The 19,947-nt window shown below is 40.9% G+C and overlaps 3 protein-coding genes across 11 annotated transcripts in view; 2 read left to right on the top strand and 1 right to left on the bottom strand.

The window, feature by feature from the left end:
• Window positions 1-2,265, bottom strand: part of DRC9 (dynein regulatory complex subunit 9) — a 53,764-nt gene extending 51,499 nt beyond the window's left edge. The window contains exon 1 of one of the 3 annotated variants that reach the window (XM_040484800.1): window positions 2,218-2,265. The gene's annotated coding sequence lies outside the window, so the exon portion shown is untranslated. Of the gene's footprint in view, window positions 1-1,938; window positions 2,136-2,217 lie in introns of those variants that run through there. The other 2 variants (XM_040484801.1, XM_040484799.1) reach the window with 2 other exon arrangements.
• Window positions 2,266-2,345: 80 nt separating this feature from the next.
• Window positions 2,346-6,549, top strand: RPL35A (ribosomal protein L35a). 3 transcript variants are annotated; one of them, XM_040484803.1, is made up of 5 exons: window positions 2,346-2,434; window positions 3,177-3,221; window positions 3,423-3,575; window positions 4,606-4,750; window positions 6,479-6,549. In XM_040484803.1, exons 2-5 carry the CDS (start codon window positions 3,211-3,213, stop codon window positions 6,500-6,502), a joined length of 333 nt encoding a protein of 110 aa, XP_040340737.1. In that variant the 5' UTR covers window positions 2,346-2,434; window positions 3,177-3,210; the 3' UTR covers window positions 6,503-6,549. The 3 variants fall into 3 exon arrangements, with proteins under 3 accessions (XP_040340737.1, XP_040340739.1, XP_040340738.1); XM_040484805.1 differs by lacking the exon at window positions 2,346-2,434 and adding an exon at window positions 2,457-2,596; XM_040484804.1 differs by lacking the exon at window positions 2,346-2,434 and adding an exon at window positions 2,915-3,004.
• A 3,449-nt stretch (window positions 6,550-9,998) lies between these two features.
• Window positions 9,999-19,947, top strand: part of LMLN (leishmanolysin like peptidase) — a 135,955-nt gene continuing 126,006 nt past the window's right edge. For 2 of the 5 annotated variants that reach the window (XR_005793328.1, XM_040484789.1), the window contains exon 1: window positions 10,002-10,295. Coding sequence is in view for 3 of the 5 variants with exons in the window: in XM_040484789.1 (XP_040340723.1) it covers window positions 10,077-10,295 (219 nt within the window). In the remaining 2 variants the exon portion in view is untranslated. Of the gene's footprint in view, window positions 10,296-19,947 lie in introns of all 5 variants that reach the window. The other 3 variants (XM_040484787.1, XR_005793327.1, XM_040484788.1) reach the window with 3 other exon arrangements.

The raw sequence follows: 19,947 nt of genomic DNA, 5'->3' as shown, positions 1-19,947 counted from the left end.
GGTGTGTGGGGGGGGGATGGGCTAAATAGGTATGGGGCACTAAGGAATCTACTCCTGAAATCACTGTTGCACTATATGCTAACTAATTTGGATGTAAATTTTAAAAAAATAAAAAATTAAATAAAACAAAAAAGAGTTACAATGTCTAGGGATGCCTGGGTGGTTCAGTCAGTTAAGCGTCTGACTTTGGCTCAGGTCATGATCTCACAAGTTCATGAGTTCAAGCCCTGCATCAAGCTCTGTGCTGACAGCTCACAGCCTGGAGCCTGTTTTGGATTCTGTGTCTCTCTCTCTGCTCCTCCCCCCGCTCATGCAAGTGTGCGTGCGCGCGCTCTCTCTCTCTCTCAAAAACAAAATAAACATTTTAAAAGTCACGTGTTTTACTGACTGAGCCAACCAGGCATCCCTGCCTAAAAAGTATTATAATCACAATCTACTACTCGGCCATCACATGCAGTTTGAAAAATGCCTTCTGCACGTGACACTTTCCCTGACTCATCAGCCTGGATCAGGATTCCCTTGTTTAAGTGCTCACTGCACTCTTATTTTCCTGCAGAGCTCTCTTCACATTTTGTAATGTTGTCATTTCCCCCCACTGGACTGTTAAGTGTCCTGAAAGCAGGAACCAGGGCAAGGACACTCACTATTAGCCTAATAAGTATTTGCAGAGTGAATGAATGAACAAAGAAATGAAACTCACATTTAATGTGTTATTCCTCCCAGGACTATTTTCCTTTAGATTTCTAGTACGTTAATAGCCGGATTTTAGTAGATTTCTGGGACAGAGAAAACTGGATGGAGGAAGTGAATTATAAGGTACCTACACCCTATCTTGATGTATTTAAGAGAGAATCTGATTTTAAACATGATTTACAGATATCTATTTTATAAAACTTTGGAGTCATCCTTTACTGTTCTCTCTCATTTCTTACCCATCAGCAAATCTTGTCAGTGTTACATTTAAAACATATTCAGAGTTCCAGTACTTATGACCCCTGTCTACATGCCATAATATATCAGAATCATTACAATCCTAGTTGTTCTCCCTGCTGGTGCCCTTGCTCCCTTCAGTCTCAACAGAGTGACCCTGTTAAAATGTAAGTAAGGGGCGCCTGGGTGGCTCAGTCGGTTAAGCGGCCGACTTCGGCTCAGGTCATGATCTCACTGTCCGCGAGTTCGAGCCCCGCGTCAGGCTCTGTGCTGACAGCTCAGAGCCTGGAGCCCGTTTCAGATTCTGTGTCTCCCTCTCTCTCTGCCCCTCCCCTGTTCATGCTCCGTCTCTCTCTGTCTCAAACATAAGTAAACGTTAAAAAAAATTAAAGAAAAAATGTAAGTCAAATTGAGTCACTCATTATAGAGCCCTCAATGGTTTCTCTTCTCAGAGTAAAAGCCTTCTTTTACAGTGGCCTCCCTGCTTAATTTTTTTCTCCATAGAGAAAATTTTTCTCACATTGCCTTCTAATGTGCCATATATTTTACTTGCTTATTGTCTTGCTCTCTCTACTAGGATGTAAGGTCTATGAGGGCAGAGACTTCTGTAGTTTTGTTTACTGCAGTGTCCTCCGAGGCAAGAACAAAGCTTGGTGAAAAGTAGCCATTCAATAAACTACTGAATAAACGAATGCATCCATAGGGAAATCCAAGTAAATGCGCAATAATTAGGCAGTGTAAATCTGTGATACCCACTAATCTATCTCATTCTCGTCTGCAGGTATTTACTGAAGACCCAATTCGTGTGGGCACGGTGCTGCGCGCCCCACGCGTTTGGCAGCTGAATGAGTTCTCCCTAAAATGCAATAAGGCCTTTTCAGGGCAGTCCTACTCACTCTGTAGTCAAAACGAAGGATGCAGGTTAAAAACTTAGGTCATTTCTTCAAAGAGATAAAGGAGTAGGAGGAAAGGAGTAAGGGGGAAAAACATAAAGAGAAGAGCTCCTGCCTTCGTGTTCCTGGCCTTTCTCTTCCACACTAGGATCCGAGAGGCTGTTTCCCTACTCCTCTGCGGTAAGCGGGAAAGATACCCCCATGTTGGCGTAACAATCTGGGGTACCCGAGGAGGGGAGATAGTCTCCAGACCGGCTTCACTTTTTCCACCTAAGGAACCAAGCTATAGTGTTTCCCTGGCAACGCTCAGCTTTGGGGGACCTTTTCTTCTCCTCCTCCAGCTGGCTACCATCTTGCCTTACTCTGTTTCAAAATAATAAATGTTGCAGTTTACAAAGATGAAAAGACGGAGGGAACTGTAAGAGTGCTCCTGAATGTGGTTTGTTTCAGTCCGAAGGCAACTGAAGCCTTTTTTTTTTTTTTTTTTTTTTTTTTTTTTTTGGGGGTCGCGGAAGATGCCTAACTGAGGGCGGGGCGGAGAGGTGTTTATCCCATAAGGCCACGCGGTGGGACCTCCCCTCTCTTTTTCCGCCATCTTGGAACCTGTGGAGGTGAGGGAGTTCTGCTGCCGAACTTTGGGGGCAAATAAGCGGGGGTGAGCTCAACGGTATGCCTCGGCAAGGCACTGGTGCCGCTCGGAGACTCTGCTAGCTAGTGATTTCTGTGGATTCCAGCAACAGAGAGGACAGGATTGAGGAGATGCGGGGCTGATGGTATTGGTCCCCGGGCGCCCGGAGAACACGCCTTCCCGTAATCTGTGTTGCTTCCTGGGCCTCAGCGGAGTAATAGATGCATTTTGTCCATATGCGGTCCCCCGTTTGAGGCAGTGGCTCCTTTAGTATGCGTTCTTTTTCTGTGTTCCCACTCCAAACCTGGTGTTGTCTACAGTCTCCCTTTCTTCCTCAGCTTTTCTTTCCCATGCGAGGCTTTAATCTCATTTTCTGTGTGCTTCTCTGCTTTCTCGAGCTTCATTATTTTTTTTTCCTACTGATCGTGGCATGAATTTTTTTAGGGCTTCCTTTTGGAGTTTCCGGGATCTATTTCTTTCACTGTACAGTCTTGGCATTTTCGTTTTAGTCCTCATTTTGGAGTTTGCTCCGTTATCAGGCATTCTCAGGCTGGTAAGTCTTGCCCGACTGTGCTTCTAGTAGAGTTCATGGTATCATTACGTTACCCCATAGTCTTCACGTGATAAGCTGTGCAAAAAGGAATTTGACCGGTTTAAGAAAGGAGAGGGGACTGGGTGGAAAACGTGCGTTGCAAGATTTTAAACTGTTTTTTTGTTTGTTTAAGGCCTGCTGGGAACAGGACTCCTGAAACGACAAATATGTCTGGAAGGTACAAGTTTTAAATTTAATTGCTTTGTATTTGTAGTGTTTTGTCTATTAGGCATGAACATAAACGTGAGCTTAAAACTAATGGGAAAAAAACTAGATGTTTGCTAATAGATTTTAAGTAGGGCTCCTTACAAGTCAGATCTTACAGGTGAAGTGAAATGTGAGACCTTTTAATCACTTACTACTCTCTATTTTGTCTTAGGCTGTGGTCCAAAGCCATTTTTGCTGGCTATAAGCGGGGTCTCCGGAACCAGAGGGAGCACACAGCTCTTCTTAAAATTGAAGGTGTTTATGCTCGAGATGAAACTGAATTCTATCTAGGCAAGAGATGTGCTTATGTGTACAAAGCAAAGAAGTAAGTTTATAGTATTAATACCTTTTAAGTTTTTAGTTAAGGTTTGTCTTGTTTTCCTGTTCGAAGAAGAGTAATAAAAAAATGTTGGTAAAGTAGTTGGTACTGTTTTTTCTACTTTGGATCTTTAAGTATCTTCACTGGAGGTTATAGAAGGATGTTATTGTCCAGGTAGTATTGGATTTAGATGTCTTCTACATTTGGAAAAATTACAACTGTTAATTGTTTCAAGGAAGGAACCAGCCTCTTATATTAGGCTCTTTTTAAGGTGTTAGAGAACAGTTTTCCGTGTACCTTAATTACTTTTGTTGATTTCTTGAATTTATGTTATGTACATGCTTATGATGTGTCTAGAGCATTGGTTCTTAAACTTGTTTCACACCAATTGAAGTCTGGGGACATGGCTTTCTTTCATCTTTGCCCTCCCTTTCTTCCTGCAACGAGATTGATCCTTTAAAATTGTAATTCAGATCACCTGTACATTGCTCAGATTCCAACTTTCCGTGTCATTTAGTAACAGCAAAGGTCATGAAGGAGGCATTCAGGAGTCCCTAGTTCTACTCTTAACCTAGGTAGGATTCATTCCATTCCTTCGCTTTTCCACAAACCAGGGAACACAGCTTTCTCAGGTTTTAACACAGGCTGTTCTTACAGTTTTTGTTCAGTGTTATTTTCTCAGTAAGGCCTTTCCTGGCTGTTTAAAATTAGCAAAGAAATTTCCCCCTCTTCAGACACAAATATATTCACACTAGTTCCCTTTTTGTTGTTGTTTTTTTTTTTTTTGTAAATATTGCAATTATTAACAGGTTGACATATTTTACATGTTATTACTTCGTTATTTGAAAGGGATTTTATAAAAGCGTCTGGCATATAGTAAGTACTCAATTACTTGTTGCATGAATGATGCCCCAGACTTTTTTAGTTTCTCAGGTGACTACTTTTGTGAGCCACTGGTCTAGAGGTCATCTTGAATTTGTATTACATTTGACTGGTTGCCTCATTTCTCATGTCTCTTCTCCCCTTTTAAAATTAGCAACACAGTGACTCCTGGTGGCAAACCGAATAAAACTAGAGTAATCTGGGGAAAAGTAACTCGTGCTCATGGAAACAGTGGCATGGTTCGTGCCAAATTCCGAAGCAACCTTCCTGCTAAAGCCATTGGCCACAGAATCCGTGTAGTAAGTACAATTATTAGCAATGTGACACACGAGTCCATCTAAGCTTAGGGTTGGGCTCTGACCTCTAAAGACTAATGTGATTTTAAAGTGTTACCAGTGGATTGTGCGCAAAATCAGTAGCTATTGTGTAGATGTAGTAAGAAACATCAGATTTCTTGGCATCAGAAGGAAAGTGAAAGCAGAGTGTTCAAATGGATTACATCTAGGTTTCAGATTTTTGCCAAAGCTGTAGGGGGTGGGGATAGTATTTAAATAAACAATTTTCTAGCAAAGATTTATTGGATACAAGTAGTTGTTAGAAGACTACCTTTTCCTGGCATAATTCATAATATTCCCGTCTCTGTATCAGGACAGTCTTGTTAGAATAGGTGTTACTGTTCTTATTTTATAGTAGAAAGTAGACGCTCATATGACAGTCTTGGTAGAATAGGTGTTACTGGGGTGCCTGGGTGGCTCAGTGAAGCGTCTGACTTTAGCTCAGGTCATGACCTCGCTGTTTGAGCCCTCCGTCGGGCTCTGTGCTGACAGCTCAGAGCAGAGCCTGGGGCCTACTTTGGATTCCCTGTCTCCCTCTCTCTGCCCCTCTCCTGCTTTTGCTCTGTCGCTCTCTCTCTCAAAAATAAACATAAAAAATTGTATAAAATAGGTGTTAATACTTACAGAAGAAAACCAATGCTTATGTTTCTAGGTCCCAGGCCTTTGGTTCAAGTCTTGGAGTCCAGATGCTGTGGTTTCCTTCCTTCCTTCCTTCCTTCCTTCCTCCCTCCCTCCCTGTTATTAAGGAAATTCTTATAAGTTATTTATTTTGAGAGAGCACAAGCAGGGAAGAGGCAGAGAAGGGGAAAGACAGAATCCCAAGCAGACTCCCCGCTGAAGCCCCACAGGCTCAAACTCATGAACTGGGATATCATGACCTGAGCCAAGATCAAGAGTCAGATGCTTAATGACTGAGTCACCTGGGCATCCCTCCCCTCCTTTTTTTATTTTGACAGACCTAGAATGTGAGTGGAGGAGAGAGAATCCCAAGCAGGCTCCATGCTATCCGTGCAGAGCCCAACATGGCGGTTAAGAGTTTGATGTTTAACCAACTGAGCCATCCAGCCACCCTTGGATGCTGTGATTTTCTAAAGTAGTTCCTCTTTTACTTAGTGTTCATTTTGAGTAGACATGGGAATATTCTTGGGGTCAGAAAGTTACTTTTGAAGCCTGCTGAACCTTGAGATTTCTCTTCAGGAAGTTTTTTAATCTTACTAGAAGCAGCAAAATTGGGGGCACCCGGGTGACTCAGCTGGTCTGTTAAGTGTCCGACTTTGGCTTTGGTCATGATCTCGTGGTTCATGAGTTCAAGCCCCACATTGATCCCTGCATTGGATCAGATTTAACAGTACAGAGCCTCCTTGGGATTTTCATTCCCTCTCTTTCTCTCTCTGCCCCTCCCCCACTTGCACTTTCTGAAAATAAATAAACTTAAAAAAAGAAGCAAAATTGAATGGATTTTCAGTTCTCCCAGTACAAAATGTTCATGTAGATCACTATAAAAACTTAGTTCTTAAAAAAAAAAACAAAAAAACTTAGGTTTGTTCCCACTAGAATATAAGTCATTGGATCTGTTTTAGAGATGAGTAATGGGACAATGGGAGATTTATCCATATTGTTGTACTCATAACTTTTATGAATTTATATATTACATGCATCTAATGACACCGTGTTTTCTTTTTTTTTTCCTAGATGCTGTACCCCTCAAGGATTTAAACTAACTGAAAAGTAAATAAATAAAGGTGTAGATTTGTTCTCTTGTATTTTTGTTAAATAGCTTAAAATTTTCTTTTTCCCAAATTTGGTTGCTATTTAAATGGTGGCAGTTATCCAGCATTTTCAGAGTACAAGGAAGCTAGGGAGTTCTATGTGATGGCAATTACAGAGATTTAGACAATAGGGTTTTAATGAGGATAGGATATGAGTATCTTCATACAAGGCCTTACATGGTCAGGGAGGGGGGCAGAGTAAGCTTTGATCAGAGGCATTGGGAAGGAGTATCTTGAAGGTATAAAGTGCTGGAGCATAGGGTATTCCAGGAAGGACAGAAGACAAATATTAGTACAAATATATACCGTGACACTTTTCCAGGCTTCATGTTAAAATGGGCCTATAACTCTTGCCCATAACAGTTTATTTCAACTTTTATTACATATAACTAACTGCCTTCCTTGTTAGATTGAGAGTCCATGAAAGAAACTTAAAATTATTTTTGATGGCCTTCTAAATTACCTTATGATGTATGTAGTTGTTAAGATAGATTGGTTTGGAAACTTGTGACTTAATGGTAGTTGGGAGAACCTGAAGATTATATTGATGGTATTTGGCAGCACGGCAGGGATGAGATATCCTTTGGATCTGTGACTAGATAAAACATTCCAAAAACGCTTGACTGGTAAGGTGTAATATCAAAATAGCAACACATGCCTTAGGAAGGTTTTTGGGGGGTGGTGGTTATTGCCTTGGCGGTGTAGCTTTCCTTGGTTCCATGTTTCAATGTAGTAAAGTGGAGGATTGAGATATTTGAGCATAAGACAAAAGGAAACTAAACTAGGGCTGCAGGATATTTTAAATCTCTGAATTGTTGAAATAAAAGTTTGAACCAAAGCATCAGTTAGCAGTATGGTGGCTGTAGAAATTTGTTGGAGTAAGCAACTAGCTAGTCCTTTTATTAACCATTGTCTTGACATTCCACTGAAAATATCAACAAGAAACTTGGAGTTGGTCAAACTCAGTCCCTTTTACAGTTTTTAATTGTATTTGGGTTCCCTAAGAAACCTGCCAAAAAACAATTAGTGTGCCAAAAAATGGGTGGTTGTGGGGTCAGAAAAAACCATTGAAGGAGATGATGCAGGAAAGGATTGGGCACTTGGAGCATATGGCAGTTCTAAGAAAGGTGTGCTTATTAGTCCAGTGGTGGCCATCCTCAAGCCAAAGTTGCTGTTGAGAAGGAAGATCCCAGGTTTCACAGAAATGGCCTTGTGCTTGTACTGCCAGTATCATTTGGCCTTATATGGGAAGTATGGCTTCAAGGCAAGAGGTGGATGGGTCAGATGCAGTCTGGGTCCAATGTTAATCATGTTTTCATAACAATCTAAGCAGTGCATTTCATGGTCACAATTTGGTTATTAGAATCCTAAGGAAATTGACATTGGAAACTCAGGTCAATGGCAGGAAGTACCTATCTCAGACCTCCAGTGAGATTTAGTTGTTGAAAAACAGCAACATAATCTAAAACTACGGAGTTTGTTCTGTCATGTACTTGTTACTCTTGGGGTGGTTGGGTAGAGGAAGAAATGCTTGGGGAGGTATTTTGGGAAAAATTGGCATGATTTTTTGTGAAGGCAGGAGGCATTTGAGGAAACCTTCAACTGGGTTATGTAGTGGAACTGAAAACTATGTGGGCAATAATTGGAAAAGTGTGTAGCAACCTAAGAAATGCCAGATTATGCAAGGTCTTGTGTACTGTACTAAGGATTTAGGAGAATTTAAACATGAGTCTTAATGGGTAAGGTGTACTAGCTTTGGTTGCTGGGTGGGTAATAGTGCATTTGTAAAGTTGGGGAACCAGATTGGTTTTGTGAAGGGAAATGATGAGTTTGAGGAAGCTATAGGGTACTCTGCTATGAAACATGTCCAGGAAGGCAGATGGATACTTGGGTCTGGATTAGGCATCCAGAAGAGAGGAAACCTCCTGATGGCTATCACCTAAGTTAAGTGAATATGGTATTCTGGTGGGATAGGTGATAGAGCAATGGAAGTGGATAAACAAGTGGTGGGCAATTGAGCAAAGAAAGAAGGCTGAGAATCCTTAGGATGACCTGAGTAAATGTAATGACAAAACAGTCTTGCATGCAAATTCATCCTCTTTAATAATACAGCACTTGTAAATGAGGGTGCTTTATGTTTTTCTGTTCCCATATTGAGGTTTGGTAGGTGCAGAGTTCTCAAGTCAAAAGTTCCCATTGGAGAAATTACATGTTTCAGAGAAACAAGCTTGAATGGCTAGCATTTTGTTGACTGGATCATTGAAACAGCCTCCCCCCAACGTAACACTGCTGTTAAAACTAGGAACTTGAAGTTTTTTTTGTGATCTTGTAGTGGAAAGAGCACATGTCCTGAACGTAGTGAATTTAGTTTGGAATCCCAGTTCCACGAGTTTTGGCATGATAGATGTTCGGTAATGAGCCATTACTGGTAGAATGCCCCACCCGTGAATGAGTAAATGATCTTTACCAATGAATTGTACATTCTGACGGCTTTTCTTTCCTACCCCTACAGTTCCTAGCATAGTAATTTACAATATTCAGTTCCTGTTAAATGACTGTCCCAGTTCAGTGCTGCCAGTTACTAGTTTTAATTGTTTAATGGACCACAGGAAAATCTCCCAATTTTCAATTTTTTTATAGTTACTTATTGCCTAGTTTAAATTTTTTTTTTTCAACGTTTATTTATTTTTGGGACAGAGAGAGACAGAGCATGAACGGGGGAGGGGCAGAGAGAGAGGAAGACACAGAATCGGAAACAGGCTCCAGGCTCTGAGCCTATCAGCCCAGAGCCTGACGCGGGGCTCGAAGTCACGGACCGCGAGATGGTGACCTGGCTGAAGTCGGATGCTTAACCGACTGCGCCACCCAGGCGCCCCGTTTTATTGCCTAGTTTAAAGGTAGTTTCCTTAATGGCATGGATTCACATGGTCTCTTGGTTAAATGCAGTTGCAATTTTTGTTTTAAGTAGGCTCCACACCCAATGTAGGGCTTGAACTTATGACCCTGAGATCAGGTAGATTAATGCTCTACCGCCAGCCAGGTGCCCCTAATTGGTTTTCATAGAAGTTAAGGGATGAGGTTGAATAGTAAAGAACTCACTGATTTTACAAGAAATGACTTAAGAAATGGGCGTAAAATCGGTGCCTGAGGATAAAATAAAAATGAAAATTACATTCCATCCATTTTTTTATATAGAGGGTAACCATTAAAGATTCTGCAGATTATGTTACCTGGCACCTAGCGGATGCCTGCCTTCTCGGTGAATAACAAAGAAAGGGCCTCGTACCAACACTTCCTTACTATCGGCACCCACTAGTCTTCCACAGCCCATCTCACGTGGGCCTCTAAACGGCACTTAATTGGCCGGCTTCGCGCGTTGAGACTCGACGGGCGTGATGCAGTTCCTCATCCGCGGTGAACTGGCTGGGTGATGCTAGCCAATCAAAACGCGTCTTTCCGCCGACTATACCATTTGCCCCAGGGTGCGGGACTGGCGCTGGGGCCGAGACGTCACGTACTCCATGGTAACGACGCTCGGCCCAAAGATGGCGGCCGAGTGGGGTGGAGGAGCAGGTTCTCCTGGTTCAGGCCCATGCCCTAGCCAGTGGCGCTGGAGCAGTTCTTTATGGGTCCGAAGCGTTCTGCTCTTGTTGGGCGGCCTCTGGGCAAGCGCCACATCTATTCCTGTCTCCTTGGACAGTTCCCCTCCCTGCCGGCACCACGTCCCCTCTGAGACTGAGGTAGGGCGACGGAGGGGCGGGAGCGGGCGCTGTGAGGGGAAAGTAACACGGGAGGCGAAGATGTAGCGGGCAGTTGTTGGAACAAGATGTATTGGAGGAGAAAGCGAAATTGTGCCAGAGACTGAACTGTTAGAGGGCTGGACCTGCTATTATTGCCAGGTGGACCTTGGGCCCTGAGGCCTTGACTTAGCCCCTCCAAAAGATGTCGCTGGAGGCTCTTGGTCGGCCAGGAGAAAAAAGTCTAGGACTGACACAACATAGTAGATGAGCAGTACAAACAGGAAAGTTTATTAAAGTGAAACTACACTCTCGAGATGGGAGAGTGGGTGCGCTCAAGGAATAGCTGAGCCCGCTGGTTTTGTATTTCTATCTTTTATTGACAGTTTTTAACAAAGGGATGAAATATTCATTATTTGAAGTGAAGGTTTCTTGTAATCAGGGAGGTCTCCTTCAGGAATGTGGGTTCTGCCCTTTTTCTTGCCTTATTTGCCTAAGGATCTCTGGCGGGGATTTCCGAGACGGGATTCCTTCAAAACCGCAATGCTAATGATATAACAACTGTATAATGAGCTTAGGTCACTCAAGCTGTCAAAATGGCGGTCACTTGTGGTTTTGTTTTAGAGTACTGCCAGGACAGGCCTCTTACTTCCTCATAGGTGGGCATAACTTCCTCTTTGCTGGCCTCCAGGCATCCTGTTAGAGCCTAATTGCCTGCTCTAACACTATTAACTTCCTTCCTGCACCAAGTGGCTGAGTTGGGCTCCAGGAACGTGATCGCATTCCTGTGTGGAGAGTTGTATATAGGTAGTTCTAGAGCAATGGTTTTCAGCCTGAGCATGCATCAGAATCACCTGAAGGATTTGCTAAAACACAGATTGCTGCCCCACCCCCACTTTCTGACTCATTAGGTCTGGGATGGTACCCAGAATTTGCAGTTCAAGTTCCCAGATGGTTGATGATGATACTTGTCCAAAGACCACCACACTTTGGGAACTACTGGTCTGAAGGTTTGGGAAGAAGTTGATAGAGTTAAAGGCATTTGGGGAGATTTGGGGAGTTCTCTGAAGACAAAATTCAGGTTTATTTTCAAATTCCTTCACCACATTGCTTTCTTTATCCTGTTCTCCTACCCTGGAAGGGCCTGCCTCCTTCACACTCCATTTTTCTCCCTCTCTACATTCTTTTAGTCCTAGTTTAACTTCCCTAACTTGAAGGCAGTCAGCTGAAACCACTCAGGGGAATTCACTTTCCATTTCATAGTACATCTTATCGGTACTCTCTTCTGGCGCTTAACCAAGTACTGCATTGTGGGGAAGGTTTATTTCTCAGACATTTCTTTGTAATCTTGTCTTTGTAGTTAAATTGTAAGGTTCCTTTGGATAAGGTTTGTGCCCTTGATTTCTCCGTAGTACTGAGACCACAGTAATCAGCATTCTTTGAGGAAAGGAGACACAGTACTTGGGTCCGAGCGGCATGTTGTGATTGATTTTATAATTTGTCTTAATACTTTATCAAGAAAGATTGACCTAGAAATTTTCAGTTCAGCCCAGAAATCTAAGACTACTCATTTTTGTGGTAATTACCAAAAAGCTTTGTGCATACTGTTCATAACCATATGTGCCAAAATATTAAGTTTGGGGCTTGTAGCTGTAGTCCAGCTTTTATCATGACACTGCATTTTGGCTGAATTTTACTTACTTTTTAGTATTCTTAGCAACTTTTAAGTTTATAAATACAGTATTGTTGACTATAATCACTATATTAGATCTCCAGGACTTATATATTTAACTGGTTGCCAGTATGTACCCTTAAAAAAAATCCCCAATTCCCCCACTTCCGATGAATTCTTGAAAAAAAAAATCCTACAATGTCCTGTGCTTCTTTCTTTGAATTTAGATTACAATAAGAGAAAGCCATTCAAAGAACTGCAGAATCTCTCCACTAGAGGGAACCTAGATAGTTTCTTCTAGTGGTTGTTGCTAGTGTACAAAACTACAGTTTATATTTGAACATTTCCGTGGATAGGGAGGTTATCTCCAGAGGGAGTCCCTTGCCTTTTGGAGATCACCAGTATTAAAGTTCTTTTTATAGAGCTGAAAACTCTTCCTGAAACTTCCACCCACTATTCCTATTTATGCCTCTTCACTAAACAAACTCAATAGTGATAGTGCTTCAGATATTAAAAATAAGCTAGAGTATGTAATAGCAAGTCCTCCTGCCCATTGTCTTAGCTTTAACTTAGACATAAAGTATATTCATTGTACTCATTCTAGTGACTATGCCTCTGTTAAATGCTGTGGGAAATTATGTAACATTTTTTGATGGTGGTGGGAAGTACAAAACATTTTGGGGAAAGAAAAGGGGGGGTGGGCACCTGGCTGGCTCAGTCAGTAGAGCGTGTGAGTATTGCTCTCTGGGTTGTGAGTTCAAGCCCCATGTTGGGTGTAGAGCCTATTAAAAAAATTTTTTTTTTTGACACATTTAACTTTTCTTTTTCTTTTTCTTTTAATTTTTGTTTTAATGTTTACTTTTGAGAGAGAGAGAGACAGAGCATGAGCAGGGGAGGGGCAGAGAGAGAAGGAGACAGAGAATCCAAAGCAGGCTCCAGGCTCTGAGCTGTCAGCACATAGCCTGACGCTGGGTTCAAACCCATAGACGATGAGATCATGACCTGAGCTAAAGTCAGATGCTTAACCTACTGAGCCACCCAGGCACCACACATTTAACTTGTTTTCAACTAAAACCTCTAAGTTTTTAAATTATTATTATTATGTAAATTAAAACCAAAAAATGGAATAGTGTAATGAACTCCCATTGACCCATCACCCAGCTTTAACACTTACCATCATTCTCTCATTCTTATTTCCTATACTTCCACCCATTCCTCATCCTCTCACTTGTTATTGTTACTTTTAAAAGTTGTTGGAGTGCCTGGATGGCTCAGTCAGTTGAGCTTCTGATTTTGGCTCAAGTCATGATCTTGGGGTTCATGGGTTCGAGCCCCATGTTGGGCTCTTTGCTGACAGGTCAGAGCCTGCAGCCTGCTTCAGATTCTGTGTCTCCCTTTCCTTCTGCGCTTCCTCTACTCTCTCTCTCTCTCTCTCTCTCTCTCTCTCTCAAAACTAAATAAAATTTTTTTAAAGTCTGTTATTTTATTTTTTATTTTAGAGTGGGAGTGTGAGTGGGGAAGAGGGGCAGAGGGAGAGGGAGACAGAAAATCCTAAGCAACTTCCACACTCAGCGCAGAGACCCACATAGGGCTCGTTCCCACGACCCCGGGATCATGACATGTTGGACACTCAACTAAGCCACCCAGGTGCCCCTGTTTTTTTGTTTGTTCATTTTTAAGTAATCTCTATGCCCAATGTGGGGCTCAAACTCACAACCCCAAATCAAGAGTCCCATGCTCTACCTACTGTGCCAGCCAGGTGCCCCAAAAAGAGTTCTGATAAAATTTACATATATTGGAAATGCAATACATGCAATCATGTACATCCACATAAAACTTACAGCCCCACAATATAGAACATTTCCATGTCTCCAGAAAGTTCCCTCCCATCTGGTGCCAGTCAGTCTCTCCCATCCATCCCAGGCAACTTTTTTTTTTCATTATTTTTTCACATTAGATTAGTTTTGCCCCTTCTAGAACTTAATATACACAAATGGAATTATATACAATGTATTTCCAATAGCAAATTGTATACAATAGCATTTGCATTTTTGTGATAGATCCTGCTTGGTCATGATATATTATCCTTTTTGTATACCTCTGAATTCAGTTTGCTAATAGATTGTTAAAGATTTTTGCTGTCAGCACAGAGCCCAACGCGGGGCTCGAACTCACGGACCGTGAGATCATGACCTGAGCCGAAGTAGGCTGCCCAACGGACTGAGCCACCCAGGCGCCCCTATGATTTCTTTTTTTTAGTGAAGTTTTTTTTTGTTTTTGATATCAGAACTATACTGGCCTCACATAATGAGTTGGGAAATGTTCCATCTTCTTGTATTTTCTAAAAGAGTTTGTATAGAGGCACTGGCTGGATGAGTCAGTGGAGCATGCAACTCTTGGTCTCAGGACTGTGAGTTCGAGCCCCACGTTGGACATGGAGCCTATTGAAAATAGCAATAATAATAATAACAATAATAATAAATAAAAGAGTTTATATAAAATTGAAATAACTTCTTGCTTAAATGGTCAGTATAATTCATTATGGAGATCACCTGGGTGGGCCTGCCATTTTCTTTGTAGAGAGTTTTTACGATGTTTTTATTGAGATATAATTCATATACCATAAAATTCACCCACTTAAATGACCAATTCAATGATTTTTAATATATTTACAGAATTGTGCAGCTATCAGCAAAATCCAGTTTTAGAACTTTTCAATCACCTTGAAAGCCATTATCCCCATTTGTAGTTAATCCTTGGGGTGCCTGGCTGCCTCAGTTGGTAGAGCATGCAACTCCTGATCGTCAATTTGAGTCGCATGTTGGATGCAGAGGTAACTAAAAAAATTAAACCTTAAAAAAAAAAAAAAAAGCCCCTTAAAAAAAAAAAAAAAGAATATTATAGATTTTTTGTAGATGTGCTTTAGCAGGTTGAGAAAATTATCTTCTATGCTTAGTTTTTATCATGGATGGATGTTAAATTTTATTAAATGTCGGGGCGCCTGGGTGGCGCAGTCGGTTAAGCATCCGACTTCAGCCAGGTCACGATCTCGCGGTCCGGGAGTTCGAGCCCCGCGTCGGGCTCTGGGCTGATGGCTCAGAGCCTGGAGCCTGTTTCCGATTCTGTGTCTCCCTCTCTCTCTGCCCCTCGCCCGTTCATGCTCTGTCTCTCTCTGTCCCAAAAATAAAGAAACGTTGAAAAAAAAATTAAAAAAAAAATTTTATTAAATGTCTTTTTTGTATCAATTAATATAATCATGTAGCTTTTCTTCTTTACTGTATTGATATTGTGAATTACATTGATTTTTTTTGATGATAAAAAAAATTGAACTCCTGAGATTAAAACCCCAGTTGGTTATGATGTATTTCCCTTTTCACATTTTGCTGGATTTGCCTTGTTAATATTTGTTGATGATTTTGCATATATATTCATGAAGGATATTGGTCTGTAGTTTTTGTGGTTTTTTTCTGCAATAACTTTGTTGGGTTTGCTATTAGGGTAATGCTGGTCTCATAGAATGAGTTGGGAAATATTCCTTCCCCTTCTATTTTAAGGAAGAGTTTGCATATAATCAGTATTTTTACTTCCTTAAATGTATAGAATTCATTAATGAAGCCATCTCAGCCTGGAATTTTCTTTTTCTTTCTTTCCTTCCTTTCTTTCTTTCTTTCTTTCTTTCTTTCTTTCTTTCTTTCTTTCTTTCAGGTTTATTTATTTATTTTGAGAGAGAGAGAGTGGGGGAGGGCAGAGAGGGAGAGAGAGAATCCCAAGCAGGTTCTTCTGCACTGTCAGCGCAGAGCCCGACATGGGGTTCGGTCTCATGAACCCTGAGATCATGACCTGAGCCAAAATCGAGTCAGACACCTAACTGAGCCGCCCAGGCACCCCTGGAATTTTCTTTATTGGAGAGTTGGAAATTATGAACTTATTTCTGTAATAGATGATGGTTTGTTCAGGTTATTTCTCCTTGATTGTGTTTTGATTAAGTTACATCTTTCAAAGAATTTCATTCCATTGAAATTGTCAAATTTATGGATGTAAGGTTTTTAAAAATATTTTCTTTTGATATTTTAAATGTCTGTAAAAGTTTTGGGTATGAATTCCAGTGTGTGGGGGTTTTTCCACGCACTATGAAGCAAGACTGGCCCCCCAACCCACCATTTCAGACACCAATCATAAGTCCAGGTTGTCACCTGAGCTTCTGACCAAATAACTATAGTTCGGAGCTTCCAACAACCCTCTCCTTGGGGTTGATTAATTTGCTAGAGCAGCTCACAAAACTCAGAGAAATTTACTACTAGATTACTAGTTTATTATAAAAAGTGTAACTCAAGAACAACTAGATGGAAGAGATGCTTAGGGTAAGGTATGGAGAAAGGGCGAGTACTTTCTACACTATCAGAGCATTCCACTCTCCAGGAATCTCTACATGGTGTAAAAATTAATAAAAGTAAACCTCATTTAGAGGGAGCCATCATGTCCTACCACTCATTGTCAATTGCAGACCCAACAGGAAGTGATGGACCTTGCATATGGATACTGCTTCACTATCGCAGCGAGAGGAAAAATGTTTTCTTCTTTCCCTGGCAATAGCCCAGCCAATGAGAGACTGTCACAACTCAACCAATGTATACTTCAAAATCCCAGTTTATTCCAGTGGACATTTTGCTTATAACAGCCCCCCAGTTTCACTTTTTTCCTCTATAAAAGAGTATTCCTCTCCTTTGTTCTTCAGACTTGCCTATGGTTTTGTTGTAGCTTGCTTGTCCCTGATTGCAATTCTCTGCTATTCCCAAATAAACCAGTTTTTGCTGGTAAAATAACCAGCAGTTTTATTTTTAAGGTTAACAATGTTCACCAACAGGAAACTCTACAAACCCCATCCTTTTGGGTATTATAGAGGCTTGATTACAGAGACATTGGTAGATTAAATGGTCAGCCATTGCGGGGGGTGGGGCTGGGTGTCTCAATTGGTAAGCACTCTACTCTTGATTTCAGCTCAGGTAAGATAGAGCCTCATGTTGGGCTTTGTACTGACAATGCGGAGGCTGCTTGTGATTCTTTCTCTCCCCCTCTCCCTACCCCTCTCCCACTCACACTCTTGTGCTCGCTTGCTCTCTCTTAACAAATAAATATTTTAAAAAATTAAATCATTAACCATTAGTGATTCAACTCAATCTGTAGCTCGAGGAGGAGATGGAGACCTTTAATCACATGGTTGACCCTACTGGCAACTGGTCCCTATCCTTAGGTGCTTTCCCAAAGCAATCTCATTAACATAACAAGACAGCTTTATCACTCTCATCACTTAGGAAATTCCAAGTTTAGGAGTTCTGTGCCAGAAGTGGGACAAAAACCAAATACATACTTCTTATTGTAAGTCACAGTAACACAGTCTGTAAAGTCTGTAGCAATGTCTCCTGTTTCATTCTTGATATAGGTAATTGGTGTTCTCTTTCTTTTGATCGGTTTAGAGGTTTATCACTTGTAACAGTCTTCTCAGAAGACTTCTCAAAGACAGCTCTTGGTTTTATTGATTTCTTTTTCTGTTTTCCATTTAATTGATTTCTGCTCTTTATTCTGCTCTCTTTGAGAGTAATTTGTTCTTTTTCTAGTTTTTTAGGAAGCTTAGACCATTAATTTGAGGTTTTTTTTTTCCCTAATGTAAGTATTTAAAGGTACAAATTTTCCTCTAAACACTGCTTTAGCTGTATCCCACAAATATTAATTTGCTATAATTTTCTTTTCATTCATCTAAAAATATTTTCTAGGGGCACTTGGCTGGCCTAGCCCATAGAACATGCGACTCTTGATCTTGTGGTTGTTGAGTTCAAGCCCCCCTGATCAGTGTAGAGATTACTTAAAAGTAAAGTCTTTATAAAAATATTTCCTAACTGTTTTGTGACTTCCTCTTCAACTTAAGGGTTTAGTTTGTTGTTTTATCTTCAAACATTAGGGGGTTTCCCAGTTTTCTTTCTGTAATTGCATTCTAGTTTAATTTTGTTATGGGTAGAGAACATACTTTGTATGATTCAGGTTTTTAAATATATATATTTTTTATTTTTTTATTAAATTTTTTTTTCAACGTTTATTTATTTTTGGGACAGAGAGAGACAGAGCATGAACGGGGGAGGGGCAGAGAGAGAGGGAGACACAGAATCGGAAACAGGTTCCAGGCTCCGAGCCATCACCCCAGAGCCTGACGCGGGGCTCGAACTCACGGACCGCGAGATCGTGACCTGGCTGAAGTCGGACGCTCAACCGACTGCGCCACCCAGGCGCCCCTTAAATATATTTTTAACAGGTGTTTGTTTATTTTTGAGAGCTCAAGTGAGAGCAGGGGAGGGGCAGAGAGAGGGAGACAGAGGATCCGAAGCAGGCTCCAGCAGAGAGCCCCATGTGGGTCTCGAACTCATAAACTGTGAGATCATGACCTGAGCCATTCAGATGCTTAACCAACTGAGCCACCCAGATGCCTCAGGTTTTTTATATTTCTTAAGGTTTGTTTTATAGCCAAAGATGTGATCTGTTTAGGTGAACGTTGCATATACACTTGAGAAGAATACACATTCCACTATTGTGGGGACAAGTGTTCCCCTTGACTAACTTGTCAGTTCAGTCAAGTTAGTTTTTGTGCTATGCAGATCTCCTATATCCTTACTGATTTTATCTTCTGGTCTGTATTGATTACTGAGATAAGAGTGTTTAAGTCTCCAGCTATAATTGTGGATTTGTCGGTCTTTCATCTTTCAGTTTTTGCTTCATGTAGTATGAAGCTGTGATGTTAGGTGTTTACACTTTTCATTTTATTTTATTTTTTAAAGTTTATTTATCCTGAGAGAGACAGGGAGAGTACAAGTGGGGCAGGGGCGGAGAGAGAGAGAATCCCAAGAAGGCTCTGCACTGCCAACACAGAGCCCAGTGTGGGCCTCAAACCCATGAAGACATGAGATCATGACCAGAGCCAAAACCAAGAGTCAGATGCTTAACCAACTGAGCCATCCGATGCTCCAGGTGTTTACACATTTTAGATTGTTATATTTTCTTGTTGAATTGACCCATTTAGCACTAAGTATTATCCTTTTCTTCATCCCTGCTAATATTCCTTGTTTTGAAATATACTTTGTCTAATACTAATATAGCCACTCTGGCTTTGTTTTTATTAATGTTTACATAATATGCCTTTTTCCCATTCTTATACTTTCAACTCTTTTATGTTTTTATAGTTAAAATGGGTTTCTTACAAATAGCAAATAGTTGGATCTTGCTCTGTTACTTAGTCTGACAATCTCTGCTTTTTAATAGGAATGTTCAGTCTATTTACATTTAATGTGATTATTGACATGGTTGGATTTGGGTCTGCAGTTTAGCTGTTTGTTTTCTTATTGTTTCACTTTTTTGTTTCCTCTGTTTTTCCATTAGTTTTCTATTTTGATCTGTTGACTTTTTAGCTATATCTCTTTGTTTTTCTTTTTTAATGTTTATTTTGAGAGAGAGAGAGTGCATGTGAGTGGGAGAGGAAAGAGAAAGAGAGTGCATGCAAGAGTGAGAGAATCCCAAGCAGGCTCCATGCTATCAGTGCAGAGCTGAGACAGGGCTCAATCCCATGAACCCATGAGATCATAACCTGAGACAAATTCAGGAGTCAGATGCTCAACCAACTGAGCCACCCAGGTGCTCCACTTTGCTTTACTTTTTAAATTGAGGTGTAATTAACCTACAATAAAATGTGATCTATTTTTGAGTATTTGTGCTAAATGATTAAAATATGTATCTTGTATTTATGATAATATTCATGTTAAATATAGGAACTTTTTAACACTATAGTTTCCTTTACACCCTGATCATTTTGCTATTTTTTTTTTTTTAAGATTTTTATTTTTAAGTAATCCCTATGCCCAACATGGGGCTTGAACTGACAACCCTGTGATCAAGAATCACATCCTCCTTGGGGTGCCTGGGTGGCTCAGTCGGTTGAGCATC

Source organism: Herpailurus yagouaroundi, unplaced genomic scaffold (assembly GCF_014898765.1).
Source record: "Herpailurus yagouaroundi ecotype Mexico unplaced genomic scaffold, PumYag 162, whole genome shotgun sequence".
In the NCBI taxonomy this organism is placed as follows: Eukaryota; Metazoa; Chordata; class Mammalia; order Carnivora; family Felidae; genus Herpailurus; species Herpailurus yagouaroundi.
Note: the sequence above shows the minus strand (reverse complement) of the source record. Positions and strands in the feature narration are given on the sequence as shown.

Bases quoted from the DNA above. Each gene is read 5' to 3' on its own strand.
- RPL35A (XM_040484803.1), top strand. The intron at 3,576-4,605 runs GTAAGTTTATAG...TTTTAAAATTAG, and splicing joins TATGTGTACAAAGCAAAGAA to CAACACAGTGACTCCTGGTG. The intron at 4,751-6,478 runs GTAAGTACAATT...TTTTTTTCCTAG, and splicing joins TTGGCCACAGAATCCGTGTA to ATGCTGTACCCCTCAAGGAT.